The sequence below is a fragment of the Cricetulus griseus genome, chromosome 6, assembly GCF_003668045.3.
Source record: "Cricetulus griseus strain 17A/GY chromosome 6, alternate assembly CriGri-PICRH-1.0, whole genome shotgun sequence".
Lineage (NCBI taxonomy): Eukaryota > Metazoa > Chordata > Mammalia > Rodentia > Cricetidae > Cricetulus > Cricetulus griseus.
Window position 1 is genome coordinate 33,174,089 of NC_048599.1, and position 15,172 is coordinate 33,189,260.

General features: G+C 43.5%; 1 protein-coding gene across 6 annotated transcripts in view; it reads right to left on the reverse strand.

The window, feature by feature from the left end:
- Positions 1-15,172, reverse strand: part of Rin2 (Ras and Rab interactor 2) — a 208,223-nt gene that overhangs the window by 44,830 nt on the left and 148,221 nt on the right. Inside the window, exon 1 of one of the 6 annotated variants that reach the window (XM_027421604.2) lies at positions 13,378-13,503. The exons of the other annotated variants lie outside the window; for them this stretch is intronic. Within the exon in view, the coding sequence (XP_027277405.1) occupies positions 13,378-13,412 (35 nt within the window). The 5' untranslated portion in view covers positions 13,413-13,503. Of the gene's footprint in view, positions 1-13,377; positions 13,504-15,172 lie in introns of those variants that run through there. 6 annotated transcript variants of the gene reach the window in all.

Below are 15,172 nucleotides of genomic sequence, written 5' to 3' on the forward strand. Positions count from 1 at the left end.
ATGAGAGCAAACAATGATTGTGACTGTGTGCAAAGTCCAGTAAATAAAATACCATAAAGAAAGATCAAAGGACCATGGTGACAAAGAAGGGGCTTAAACACAAGAGGGAACAAGAAAGAACAGGGGAGAGTCAAAATATGTAGAATCTACATTAACAATACACATATATGATATGAAAGCAAAAGGAGATATTTGAGGGGAGGAGAGGGTCATCAAGAGAATGGGAAGAACAAAGGAGAGGATGGAAGGAGGAGAATAAACACCCACTGGGAAATGCATAGCCCACATCTGTTGTCATGGAAACAACAGCCCAGCATCATGGCTGTGAGTTAGACAGCCGAGTATTCCAACAGGGCTCATAGCACAGGTTGCCCCTGGGTCACACCTGACTTAAGGCGCTTTAGAGTGTAGGATGAGGGGGTCTTTCCACTTCATTTCTAGGCACCAGGCATTAATAGCTGGAAGAGCTGGAAGGGAGAACATAAAGCGAACTCCCAATGGAACAGCCAGGCTAACACTTGACTTAGCTTCATTAGAATCAGCAGGATTATGTTCATCTCTGAGAAACTGTGGCTTACAGCAGATTCCAAAGGATAGATGCTCTTTCACTTTCTGATCAGACCTGTAAGCCAGAAGAGACTACAGTGCAGTGCCTGATGGCCACTTCTAGTGTTCACAGTACATCCAGATGTTTTCTTGAATGTTCCAGTACATCGCTCCCTCTACCAAGCTCCATCCAAAACAACACATCTGAAGTGTTTGTTTTGACTTTATAATTTAGTGCTTTTCAATAAAATGTGATATAGTAAAGTAAAAATATATAAAAATTGGAGGTTAAGGTGTATAGCCTAGGGGTGTAGTTGAGGATGGGCATAGTCTTGGGTTTGATTCCCAGCACTGCCCAAAATAAATATATTAACCAACTTGTTAATTAAAATTGATGTGAGGTTGTTTCAGTGAGAAAAGTATTAGAAGAGTAAATTCAGTCCATAATTTTCCAGATGTAAGAATCCTAGTTCAGGTGTTTATAACAACAACAACAAACAAACAAACAAAAAAAGGGGCAAAATGCCAAGTTCTCACTGTCAACAAAGAACAGTCTGTGTTCACCTGTCTCTCGTGTATGTGCAGTGCTCTGAATGGTTCAGTCTTCAGCCTTTGGGGATGGGGACTATCAAATAAAAATTATAGGACTCCATTGTTATAGACTAAATTCCTGCCCCAGGCCTCAATGGGTGGCCTGAAATAAAAATGGAGTCACTGCTGCTCAAGGTCAAACCCAAATCAAGTTGTTATCTGTACTCCAAAGAATCCTAATAGGAAACCCCCAACAAAGAATCAAGAGAGCGATAACAGCAATTTCCCAAACAAGAAGGTTTCAGTTGACTTAACCACATTCCCTTTGTCTTAAGTAAAAAGGTTACCGGAAGCAGCCCCATGCTAACCAGTTAGTTATGTGTATTTTTCTTGTTTTTTTTTTTTTTTTTTTTTTTTTTTTTTTTTTTTTTTTGAGACAGTGTCTTTCTATGTATCCCTATCTGTCCTGGGACTTGTTATGTAGACCAGGCTGACCTCAAATTCCTTGCCTATGCCTCCCAAGTGCTGAGATTAAAGTTGTGTATCAGAATCACACCCCAGGTACTCCTCCTCCTCCTCCTCCTCCTCCTTTTTCTGGTTTGTCTGAATACCAGCTCTGGCTGTCCTGGAACCCACTCTGTAGACTAGTCTGGCCTCGAACTCACAAAGATCCACCTGACTCTGTCTCCAGAGTGCTGGGATTAAAGGTTCGTGCTACCATCACCCTACCCTTTCTCATTTTTTAAGACAACGTTTTGATGGGGAATGCCCTTCTATGTATGTTTATCTTATTGATTAACGAATAAAACACTATTTGGCCAATGAGGCAGAAAGATAGGTGGGACTAGGAATCAAGGAAGGTTCTTGGAAATGTAGTAAAGAAGTCTTGTGATCCAGGCAGGAAGTATATATAAGCAGGCAGACATATATAAGCAAGGACAAGAAGGAAGTCGTCCCCTTTTCTCTTGCTTTTCCTCCTGGTCTCTGCTCTGGAGTCGCCATGTGATCTGCCAGCAACAGAGGGTGCCAGTGGAAGGCGTCCTCGATAAGTCTTATAAAATATATAGATTTATGATAATTAAGACTGAGCTAGCAGATGAGAAATCCTAGTCATTGGCCAAGCAGCATTTGTACCTAATGTAAGTCTCTGTGTGTTACTTGGGACCTTAATGTTGCAGAACTTGGGGGGCCTGGCAGAAAGCGCCCACATGACAGCAGGACTCAGGCAGCTTGGCGGAAAGACTTATTGTAACAATGTTTCATTATGTAGATTAGGCTGGCTCAAATTTGCATTCCTTCTACCTCCATTCCTCATGCCACACCTCCTGGATTGCTGGGTTAGGCAGCCCCAGAAGACCCTCCCTTAGATCTCTCTCTCTCTCTCTCACTCTCTTCCTCTTCCCACCTCACAAGGAAAGTAACTTTGAAACAATCAAACCAATTTTAGAAATCCTTCTGGTTGCTGGCTATAAAACAACCTCCTGTCCTTGGCTCATTCTGTTTTAAGGAATGATACATTGTCCCATCCTACAAATGAAAATAAAGCCAATTAAGACCTTTAAATTCTAATTTTGTCTTTCCTTTGTCAGAACAAAGCACAGTAAGTTTATATAAACAAATAAAACAAGAAAGATCCCCAGACCTTATTTGTATGTAAACATCTCTATTGGGATGAATAACTAGGATTTTTTCTTTTAAATTTGGCACCTATTGTCATTTAAGATAGTATGTGCATCATTTATTTTCTTTTAAGCATAAAAGGTTTGTTTGCTTTTAAATTAAACATTTCAGTCCAGGGAAACAGCTCAGCTAGTAAAAGCACTGGCCACACAAGCCTTGCAACTTGTGTTGGAGTAGCTTAAACCAGGTAAAAAACGCAGGAGTAATCCCAGCATCCCTATGGTGAAATGGGAGGCCGAGACAGGAAGCTCTCCCAACAGAAAAGTCCCCCCAAATGCCAAAGGCCTAACATGGAGTACTCAGCACACTAGAAAAAGCAAGAGTGACGGAAGGCTAGACAGCAACATTGACCTCCACATGTGTGCACCATGACACATGCACTCCCATGCTCCCCCACACACAAATGCACAAAATAAACTTTAAAACACTGAATGACAAGTCCAACAAGTCCTTAATGGAATGAACTAAACCCACCCAGCCCCTTGCTCTCTCCATGCTTATGTGTGAGAGCCTGTGTCCTCTTAGCACAGATGCTCACACATCTGCCTTGGAATCTGGTATGCTCAAGGTCCACCTTCATGGGCAAAGACATCTTTACACTTGATCAAAGTCTTTATTTTGCTTCTATTTATAAACTTACTGATGAGTCACTTGGAGACATTGGGAAGGTCTGAGTAAATGCTCTATCAGGCTCGTCCTTCCTGTCAAAACTGAGCTCAAATCCAACTCTCCTCCCCAATCTTCTTCAGCTAAAGGAACCCTGGGCTTGGATCTCCTCACTGCACATCATCAAGGCATTATCCCTTCACATGCTGCTCTCACATGAACCATACTCAGACCCAGTCCAGCACAGGCATGACCAGGGACCTGTGTGGGAGGTGGTATGTGGATAGTCCTTGCTCCTGAGGAAGAGGAGATGCTCATGAGTATTTGGTCTGAGCTTCATTCTGAGGCCCCTGTGTTCAGTCTTAGACTCTGGCCTTTCCTCAGCCAGGCTTGGAGGAGTTAGACTGGGGATGCTTAGTTCTAGCCTCAGGAGACAAAGGGTTCTTGTCTGTGTGCTTATCAGGAAATGGGTGGCCAAAGTCACCACAGTTACCAAACCTTTGGCCACTTTGGAGCCTTGGGCGAAGAAGTGGCTTCATCCCTTGCAGACTAACAAATCTGAGGTTTTAGCAGCTCCTTCCTCATTGCTCATGGATTCTTCTCACAAATAGCCTTTCTAGTCTTAGGGTATAAAGCTAATGACAACATCTAGTCTAGATTTGCAAGGACAAAGTAGGACACTGGTGACAAATACTCTGTCCAAGGTTGCCAAATATAGAGTGTTTATTTCAGTACTGGGAGAAGATTATTCCAACAACAGGAGTTTGGTGCTCACAGGGGAAACCAGAAAGCAGATAGCATCGGTAGACCCACCCTTCAGTTAAGGCAGGTACCCTGAAGGAGGAATACCACGGGGACATATACCAAAGGGGCTACAGCATTTAACATTCATTCACGGTGTTTTCATTTACCTGAAATCTAATTACCCATCCCTAGCACATAGGACTATGTCTTACCGGAGGGCCAGGCTTCTTGCTTCTGAGAAGTTAGTGCTTGAGCTGTCTTACTAGTAAAGGACCAGATGGAGGGCAGAGTCTCATGTATATCATGATTTTGCTTTTGGAATAGCAAATCCTCGAACCAGTAGCAAAATGCCTGGCAGTAGCCAATCAGACACCATGTTTAGTGGGAAATGAAGCCAGGGTTTCTTAGCATTGGGGGGTAATAGGTGGTAGAGCTGAGGATCAACCTATTTTTTGAGCTCCTTATGAAGAAAAATAAAGAACCCATACAGAAAAAAAATGCATATAATAGAAACATTTCTGGCACAAATAACAATTCCTCAAACATATGCCAAGCAAACAAAACTTCCCGAAACCTTCAATTTCAAAAACACCTAGTGGTTGGTTGTTATTTGATGATTGCTTAACACCTTCAGGCACAGCAACAGTTCTTGACTCTCAAGGCTAAATTAAACCCGTCATGGTAATCTTAAGGTCTGGAGATGGAAGGAGGCCCAGATCCATTTTGGATGACATAGGCCCTAGTGCACAAATTCTGTTTATAGCACAAAAGTCAGCAGATGAACTGAGGAACCGTCTATCAACTGGTCAAGACAGGAAAGGTGGGGTGGCTGAAGACTAGGAACCACGTTCTTGTAAAATCTCTGCATGTTTAGCTGAGGCGGAAGGGATAGTTAAGCCATCCAACTTAACTCCTAATTCGAGGTGAAAATGATTTAAAAAACAAAACCCAAACAGAATCCACACAAGTCCAGTTTTCTGAGTTGGGGCTGCCATTTTGTTGATTTTGTGGTGCTGAGGTCAAAGCCAGAGCCTTGTACACTCTAGGCAAGTTCATTACAGGCCCTAGTTCCATACCTCTAACTTCAGAAGTTTCCCAGCAGCCTACAAGTTGATGCTTTATTTCCCCAGGGACCTCTTATCCTTCCAAACTCTAAAAGGAAAACGAAACACTACTATATTTTGGGTTATGGATTTGATTTCCGAGCGGCTGAGGGCTATTGCTTCTTGCAGGAGGAAGCCACAACTTCCTGAATGTGATTTCTAATGATATGTAGCAGGAGGATTTTTATGAGGGGAAAAATACATTTTTCTTTCAGGGCTTTCATTTCATTTTAAAATTTTCTATCTCCTGAGGCCCAGGAGGAAAGTACTTAGAAATGGGAGCAAAATCTGATGGCTGTCACCCAGGGCGGCCATTTTCACACAAGAAAGAGTGGGGGTGAGAACAGTGGTGGTGGTGGGGTGTGTGTGATTTCACCCTGGAGCTTCCTCTCCAGCTCAGATGAAAAGGCCAGATACGGAGTCAGTGCTGGCAGAGGCTTTCATTTGTTCTTGTAAAAATAAGAAGTGGAAACAAAGAACCTGTTGTCCTGGTTGCCCTTGGAGCTGAGAACAGGGAGAAGAAGGAGCCAGGAGGGCTCAGTCTGTCCTGCTGCCCTCCAGCCTGCAGCTTCATGGAAAGGCATGCATTCCTTGCATTCATAGTTTCTATTACTTAAGTGCTTTCGGCTGTGTGATGCTATTGCCTAGCTGGACCAATTCACCAGCAGAATTCTAACTAAACAGATATCCTGTGGCTGAGCCAAGCTAGCAAGAGGCAAAGTTGCCAAATAAAAAAAAGGCTGGGGTACAGTTTATTGGTAGGCACTTGCCTCTATAGCATACATGAGGCCGCGGGCTTGATCCCTAACACCAGACAAATAAAAAAGTGCAAGGTGAATCTACCCTAGAGTATTGCCGATGATACACTTGGATGGCCAAAGTCTACTGTTGACAGAGTTGCCAACCAGGAAACAGAATGGTGCCACCAGGCAAAACAGGGGTGCCAACTGGCACAGGCCTGTAGTCCCAGATACTGGGGAAGCCAAAGTAGGAGGATCACTTCAACATATGGATCCAAGAACAGCCTACCAACATGGACAGACATTGAAAACAAGGAGCAACAACAAAACAAAGGAAGAAAATCACAAACCCCCACTAGCACCCCCCAAAAAACCCAATACAAACAAACAAACAAACAAACAAAACCCAAGTAGAATTAATTTCTAGGCCCTAGAATGAAAAAAAAAAACACCCTTGTTAGTTGGCAAATATTCATTCATGACTTATCATTTATAAACTTAGTATGTAAAACAAAAGAGGAGAGTTATTCACTGAAGGGCTAAAACAGCAGAGAGAACAGCCTTGGTTCTACCTCAGGGGGTGAACTCATGCTTGCATTTTGTTTGTTTGGGCTTGTTTTTTAGAGACAGGGTCTTCTGTAGCCCGGACTGACCCCCAACTTACTCAATAGCCAAGGGTAACCTTGAATTTGTGATCTTCCTCCCTTCATGTCTAAGTGCTAGGATTATAGGTATCCAGAACCACACCCAGCTGTTTGTTTGTTTTATGTTTTGTTTTTAGGTAGGTCTTGCTTCATCCTCCTGTCTCAGCATCGCCAATGATGAGAAGAACCTATGCACGACTATTCTCTAATTCATCAAATTATTTTTATTTTCTGATATGCGCTTTCTTCACAATATGCATACCAACTCTTACTTATTAAGAAAAGAAAAACTAAATGCTCTTTGAAAAAAAAAACTTTCCTAGATATCAAGACTTGAGACAGACTCAATAGTTATTTGGGGCATTTGTAATCACAGCTGTTCTTACCTGTTTAATTCTTATTGAAGGGATGTCCGGTGTTACACTTTGTAAAACCGCCAATGACCTGGAATTCTCCTACTCCCCTCATTTGGAATCTGGCACATTCCTGTATTCATCTATATTCATTGCATTTGTTTACAATTCTCTCCTTCTTATGTCATGTAAATCTTCAGGCTCCACTGAGGGAACCTTAAATAAACTGAACCCACTCAGTAAATACTACCCTTCAGCTGAACTTAATCATCATGCTGCCAACAGTATGAGGAGAAGGTTGGATAATCCTCACAGAATTCTTTGAAGCCACATTGAAAACACTCTTAGTGGCTTGAAATAAGAGGCTATCTCAGGGAATGGCTGGAGAGAAATGGCTCAGATTGACATATTCATATCCACTACAGGCAGGATAGAAAATGTCTTATTGCCAAACTTACAATAGACTTGTTCTATTGAACGGAGCATGTGCCCACAGGAGTCAGCGCTCCTCCTCGCAGCTCCACATGGTTTGTTTTCTGTTGCCTTTCAATCTTGACTCAATTTGAAAAGCTACTTTTTCTGGTTTCCTTGAGAAAGGTGAATGCCCAAGACACAGAAGATATGCGTGTTTACTTCTTCAAACAGACAAGGTTCAAAACAGAACTATAAATTTGTGAACATCACTTTCTGCAAAGAGCCCTAGTGTTCTGTAGCACATGGTTCCTACGAGTCTCCTATTTCTACAGAAACCAGAGCGGAAGTCATAATAAAGGAAGAAAACCACTTTCCTTTCACCTCCTTTTTGCAATGTTGGTAATGGAACTTAGAGCTTTGCAAATGCCAGTCAACAGTTCTACCATAGAGCTGCACTTCCCAGCTCCCAAACCAACCCTTCTTTTAAAGATGAGCTTGGCTGAAGTTTCTCACTGAACGCTCTAGCATGTGCCCCAAGTCTGGAGCAACAGTGACCTATGGTTTAGACAGGTTTCCAGATGTTATGAGAGAAAACTGTTTACTGGCTAACATTGTACAACACACTGATGGTGTAAGAAGTCAAAATACTCAATGACTCTATCCGGTGACTTGACCTGGCTTTCCTGGGATGTCATGAATGCATTCTCTCAAATCTTCAGAAGAACAACAGAAAATTCAGTCTCTTGGCATCTTGTCTCATTGTGTTGGGAAAGAATAAACTGAGGTGGCTTTGAATCCTGTATTTGAGGTTACTCAAGCTGAGGACATAAGATTTTTAAATATGGGAAATTGTACTGGATGCAGTACAATTAATTAAAGGCAGAACTACAAAAATACCTATATGATATTTACAGTTATGATGCTGTTAACAGCCTGAACCAAATTATTTCAGGAAACTCTGACCATGTCTTCAGACAATGGACGGTGTGTTGAAGTACACCTGTAATCCTATTGGTCAGGAGGTAGTGGCTGGAAGTCAAGAGTTCATGGTCACCGAGCACAGTGGCCCAGGACTTCGATCCCAGCACTTGGGAGGCAGAGTCAGGCAGATCTCTGTGAGTTAGAGACCAGCCAAGGATACTTAGTGAGGTGCTCCCCCACCCCCAAAAGAGTTCAAGGTCATGTTCAGCTACACAGTGAATTGGATACCAGTCTGGGCTACATGAGACCCTGTATTAAAAACAAATGTGCAAAAGAACAACAAAATCCAACTCTGAACTGGAACCAAGTCAAATATCTATCAATAGTAGAATGGATTTAATGTTTTGGAATATTATTTTTTAAAGTTGAATAAAGGAAATCAGACTTCTGGAAGCATATGCTGTTGATTTCAATGGGAAGTGGACAAAGCTAGGGTAGGTAGAACATGTGCGCTACAAACTGGGCTCAATTCCCAGCATCAAAACAAAGGCAAACGACAACAAACCCTTCAGTCAGAGCTACCTAGCTGAGTGCCAGTCAGGACATTGGCTCGGCATGAAGTGGATGTGCCTAGGAAACCCTCGGGAAGGTTGAGAAGCTATTTTTGGAGCTGGATGCGGACTGTGTGGTCTCTTTGTGAAAACTCACCTTAACTATCTACTTGGGTACTCACTTTTGCTGAATTGTGTTTAGCATAATTAGCGTGTTATTTTAAAAGTAGTACCAGGAGGGGTAGAGTTCTTCGAGCAGGGCACAAAGCAGTAGATGTAGCCACAGCTGTCTCATTAGAGATGTGTAATGGATTTCCCTTTCCCCTAGATCTGTGATTCTCAGTTTGTGGGCCATGAGCCCCAGAGACCATCAGAAAACACAGATATTTACTTTATGACTCATAACAGTAGCAAAATTATAGTTATGAAGTAGCAGCGAAAAAACTTTATGGTTGGGGGTCACCACAGCATGAGAAACTGTGTTAAAGGGTTGCAGCATTAGGAAGGCTGAGAACCACTGCCCTTGATGGAAGCCACCTTTCCCTCTTGTTTTCTGGACTTTCAAGGGATGCGAGCAGTGGTTTTGATGTCACTGCCCCTTCATTGCTACTGTGAAACCCAGACTTCCAGGCCAGGCCAGTGTCGAAGGGCACCTGCTGCATTCTAATAGTATCTACTAGACGTGGACAAGGAAGCTTTAAACTCCTGTCTGACCCTGGGGCACGGAGAGAAGAAAGGAGCTGTGGAACCACAGACATCACTCAGGGTTCCACCCAGGCTATGGGACACCAGCAACGTGGCAGAAGGAGCAATGTCCCTCAATGACTGTGTCTAGCCAGGATCCTCAGGTGTCCGGAAAACCCAGTCTAAGACCAGAGAATATTTTGGAAACTGTATTTTGAATCACACTTCTCTGCCTGAGGACAAAGGAACATGTAGACTGTCAGCTCAAAATGATGGGCTCAGGGAAGATGATGGTGGACCGTGGGCCCACTTCAGTCCCTGAGGATATACCCAACACAGATACCTTTCACCTGTAGGGATATGGAACAGAAGGCTATAATGTTCCCATACTCCCCGGCCTTTGGAAGGATAGAGAGAAGAAACAGGAAATACTCTGCACAGAGGGCTGACCATCAGGAATAACCCTGCCATCTTCTTCCTGGTTGTCCAGCTTCTTTTTGATAGAGGGTGGAAGTATATTTAATCCGCTCTTAATTTATAAGCAAAGGATTCCAACAGCCCAGATCTCAGGACTGATGGAGGAAGCACAGATGGAGGCAGCAGGGAAGGGACTCAGGCTCCCTTTTGTGTCCAGGGAGGAAGTCTAAGGTTGATCACACACTTTCAGTTTTATCCTCTCTTTCCTTCCTTCTTCCTTCCTTCCTTCCTTCCTTCCATCCTTCCTTCCTTCCTCCCTCCCTCTGCCCCTGCCTCTCCTCTCTCTCTCTCTCTCTCTCTCTCTCTCTCTCTCTCTCTCTCTCTCTCTCTCTCTCTCTCTCTCTCTCTCTCTCAAGCCAGGCTCTCACTAAGTTATCTAAGTTGGCTTTGAACTCTATATTATATAGCCCAGGCTGGCCTGGGACATGCAATCCTCATGCCTCAGCCTCCCCAGTGCTAGGATTACAGGTGTTCTCCGCCATGCTCAGCAGTTTTCCTTTTTTGTACACTAGTACGGGGGTATCTTATGCTTGTGATTGGCCTCTCACAAACTACTTAGAATCTTCATGGGGCTGTTGTGGGCTGTCGGCCACCTATTCTCCCACAGTTATGGATGATATGCCATATGCCAGACATCACTCTTCACCCTGAAATCTAGTATAAGGAGCAAACCCCCTGCTCTCATGGAAGCTGGTCCTTCTAGTGTTTGGAGGGAGAAGATGATTAGGCAAGTGATTAGGTACACAAATCCCTCAGGACTGGTTCAAGGACCCTTGACAATACCTAAGTCTGTGGATTCGGAAATCTCTCATATAAAATGGAATCCTATTTGCTAATAACCTACACATATCCTCCTATAAGTGAGGCATAGTGCTGTACACCTATAATCTAAACATTTGAGAGGCTGAGGCAGAAGGGTATGGAGGTCAGTTTAGGCTGTCTAGCAAGACTAGCTCAAACAAACAAGCAAAATGATCTCTGGACTATTTCTAATACCTAACACAATGTAAATAGTTATTATTTTGTATTGTTTAGGGAATAATGACAAGAAAAATGGATTCTGTATAGATGCAGTTTGTAACAGCATTACAAATGTAACAACAGCATTTTCTTCTTGCAGTTGTGTGACTCCATGGATGCAGAACCCATCAGTTTTGAGGGCTGCTTATGCTCCTCACAAGTTCTTTGAAGAAAAATAAAGGAAGCCAAGGAAGGTGGCAGAAGGAAAGGGCTCAAGGGCAACAGTGCCTTGGGAGGAGTACATTCCAAGCAAAGGGACAGCAAGGACAAGGGCACGTTAGGAACCCCCTGGTGATGAAATCAGTGGGGCTCGAACTGAGTGAGTGAGAGAGAAGATATGGTGGCATAAGAGGGGCCAGGGAAGGCAGCTAGACCCCACAGAGTCTTGAAGACTGTGGTGAGGATTTTGGTTTCTGATGAAAATCTGCTGAAGAGTTTTAAGCACTGCAGTGATAGGAGTTAGGATTATACCGACTGGATTGATGCTTAGATAACGGCCCAGAAAAATGGAAAGAGTGGTGGCCAGGATACCAGACAGGGGCCAGGGCAATGATGCTGGTGAGAAGTGACCCCTTTATGAATCTTCTTTAATGGGTGGAACTGCTAGGATTTGAAGATGGGTGGGAGGGGGTTATGAGAGAGAGGCTGCAAGAATGTCAGGAAGGTTCATGGGAGTGGAGTAAGAAAGACCTTGCAAAGAGGCCCCATGGATTCAATCATGGTCTCTATAAACTTGAGGCAAACTTCTGAACTTATAAAAAAGATCAGCCCAAGGGACCTAAGTTGTAAATCACCAACATGTAAATGGCATCAAAGCTACAAGGCCAGATGGGATTAACTTCAGACTCTAAAGACGTCCTTTGTAAATATCATACATTGCACCTGTCCAGGTCAGGCACTCTGCTAAGTTCTTTATGGCCATTGGCCCTATGGGAATGGTATGAAGTTGCTCTATTATTATTCTCTGATGTGGGCATTGAGTACAGACATTTCTAAATAACTTAGATAAGGTTAAGGGGGTCAGGGAACATGTACGCGCGCGCGCGCGTGCACACACACACACACACACACACACACACACACACACGCACACGCACACGCACACGCACACGCACACGCACACGCACACGCTGGGGGTGGGGATGGGGTGGTGAGAACATGGACCTCCTTCCATCTGGAATGGGGGCAATAGCAGTACAAGTGTGTCCCCATTGCCTGTGCTTTAGCTGCCAACAGAACCCAGAGGTGTTTATCTTGCAGCAGCACCGGGGACAGAGCTCCCCTCTGTTCAGCTGTCAGCAGTTGCTGGTCCTATTTGCATATTAAAGAAACATCTATGCTATGAATCCCTACATTTTAAACATTTTGCCCTTGTTTTTCAACATAGTTGTTTTTCCCATGACATCCTGTCAACGTTATTCAATACATTTAAAATGTTATTATGGAAAGGAGTCCAGGAAACAAGGAAATATTAAAACTGCAAGAACATTTCAGAATTAACCACAGAATAACCAAATGCTAACATAAACCAAGGACTAAAGGTTTCCTGCCTAGGGAACTAACTAGCTTGGTATTTAACTGCAGGTTCCAGCAACTGAGGAAGTTCAGGCATTTTGCAATGGCTGTAGCTGGGACAGGAGAGGCCCCATTAGAGTCACACACGTGGAGAAGGATGTCAAAGTAAGGTGACAGGGGTGCATGTGGGCAGCCATTGGAAGTAGAGCAGTATTCCCCAAGGAAGGGTGGAGTTGTTAGCTAGCTCTTTCCTTCTTTCCTTCCTTCCTTCCCTCCTTCTTTCCTTCCTTCCTTCCTTCTTTCCTTCCTTCCTCCCTCCCTCCCTCCCTCCCTCCCTCCCCTCCCTCCCTCCCTCCCTCCCTCCTCCCTCCCTCCTCCTTCCTTCTGTCTTTCCCTCTTTCCCTTCTTCCAGGTTGACTGTGAACTTTTCATCCTCCTGCCTCAGCTTCTAAAATCTCAGGACCACAAGTTTATGTGCTCAGCCACTTCTTTCTGTAGCAGTTAAGACAACTCCAGGGTTGAGTTGTGGCCTTCTGCCCATGGCTACGTTTTGCCTTAATTCTGGAAACAACTCAGAGTTTCCTTTTCTTACCCTTCCCATTGCCTGACTCTCCTGATACCTCCACTGGGGAAAACGGACAAATTAAAAGCAGTGGCTTCTAAAAAACTTAATGCCCAAGCATCATTGGTTTGGTGTTTTAGCCACATCATCAATTTCCACACCAGTAGAACACAATGAATCGCTAACTTTTAGAATCATTGTGAAGATACAGTGGGCTGGCAGCTACACACTCCTGAGGCCAGCACAAGGTAAGCACAACCTATATACATTGTTAATGACAATTTACCTTGCTTCTTCTCTTAAATAAGCAATAATCCTCATGAAACCCCGATGGAGATGTCCTTCTGTATATATGTTTCCCTTATTGGTTGATGAATAAAACAGTTTGTCCAATAAAGGCAGGAAGATAGGCAGGGCTAGGAGACGATGAGAATCCTGGGAAAGGTAGGCAGAGAGGGACTGTGAAGATGTAGATGAAAAGGAGTAACAGATCCAGACCCTTCTCCAGTAAGATAAGACCACATGGAAATATTTAGATTAATAGAAATGGGTTAATAATTAAGACAGAGGTAGCCAATAAGAAGCCCTAGCCATCAGCCACCAGTTTTATAATTAATATAGCATCTGTGTGTTTATTTGGGGCAGGACCTGGCTGAGAGATAAACTCCAGAAACAAAACCCAGCCTGGCTTCCTCTCCTGATCTTCCTCACTCCACTTCCTAATAAGAGGATTACAAGTGCTTGCCACTATGTCTGGCTACCATCAAATAATGTTTTGAAAGGCAAGAAAAGTGATTCTAAAATAAGTAAATTCAGTGTTAATGAACACAATATCCAAGGATATTAGTGTGAACAAAAATGTTATTATGGCATACTTCTGGTCATTCTTTTTGTGTTTGTTTGTTTGTTTGTTTGTTTGTTTGTTTGTTTGAGACAGGGCCTATCTATTATGCAGCTCTAGCTGTCTTGGAAATTTCTATGTAGACCAGGTTGACCTGGTCTACAGATCCTCTTGCCTCTGCTCCTGCTGGGTCTAAAGACATGTGCCATCATAACTGGCCATAGCTGGCAGTTTTGGTCATTCTTAGATTGGGAAAGGAAAAGATGAAAAGACATTAATGCTGGGAGTGCAGATCAGTAGTTTATCACATCCTTAGCATGTACCACGCAAACAAAGACAGGTGACGTTAGTGATGAAATGAACTTTAGTTCTCTCACTCTATTATCTGCTGAGGTCAGAGAGCAAGATTTTGATGGCTTGCAACCCACCACTCCCCAAACCTCAACAGCCTCTGTGACTTACACTCAGGGGAAATGTTCCCTTCACTCTGTCTCTGTCACCTGCAAAACCTGGGGTCTACCTTCCAGCACTGCGTTTCCTGGATGTGGAAGAAACCGATGTCCATAAATCCTACTACTTAACAGCCTGGATTCCAGTTTTGCTTATGCACAACAATGCAAAGTGTAAAGGTCAAAGGTCAACCCTGGGCTAAAGTTCCAAGAAAAACCTTTGAACTATTCTGAATATGAGATGAAAAAAAAAAAAACAAAAAACAAAAACAAAAACAAAAACCTGTCACCGGAAAACCACTGTGCACTGTACATGTGTGTCAAGTTATGGGTTATAACAATTTAAGGAACCAAAGCCTTTCATACTGGGGGATAAAGAAAGCGCTCCAAAAGCCAAAAAGCATGGAAGAACACCCAATCTAGCCCCATTAGAGGCCAGGAAGAGGATGGCACCTAGAATGTGCCCTGCTAAGGCAAAGGTAGCTCTCCCTGAGAAGCCTGGCATTGCATCACCACCTGCTCACTGACCCTGCACCTGCTCTCTGGGATGCTGTTTTCTCTCCCTCTGTCTTGGGTAGAGAACAAGTCAAGCTGGTTTGAAACTTGCCTGGGCAACCAGTGTCACCTGGTTTGCCTGTGTGTCATGTGAGTTGTAAGCAGAACCAACACCACAAATCTTAACTTTGTTCTATTCCAGGTAGCCTCAACCAGGGAAGAGAGGGGTTGGTTGATGATGAATCTGTTTCCTAGGCACCGATTGCTGCATCATTTTGGGGCAATGATGTTCTGCT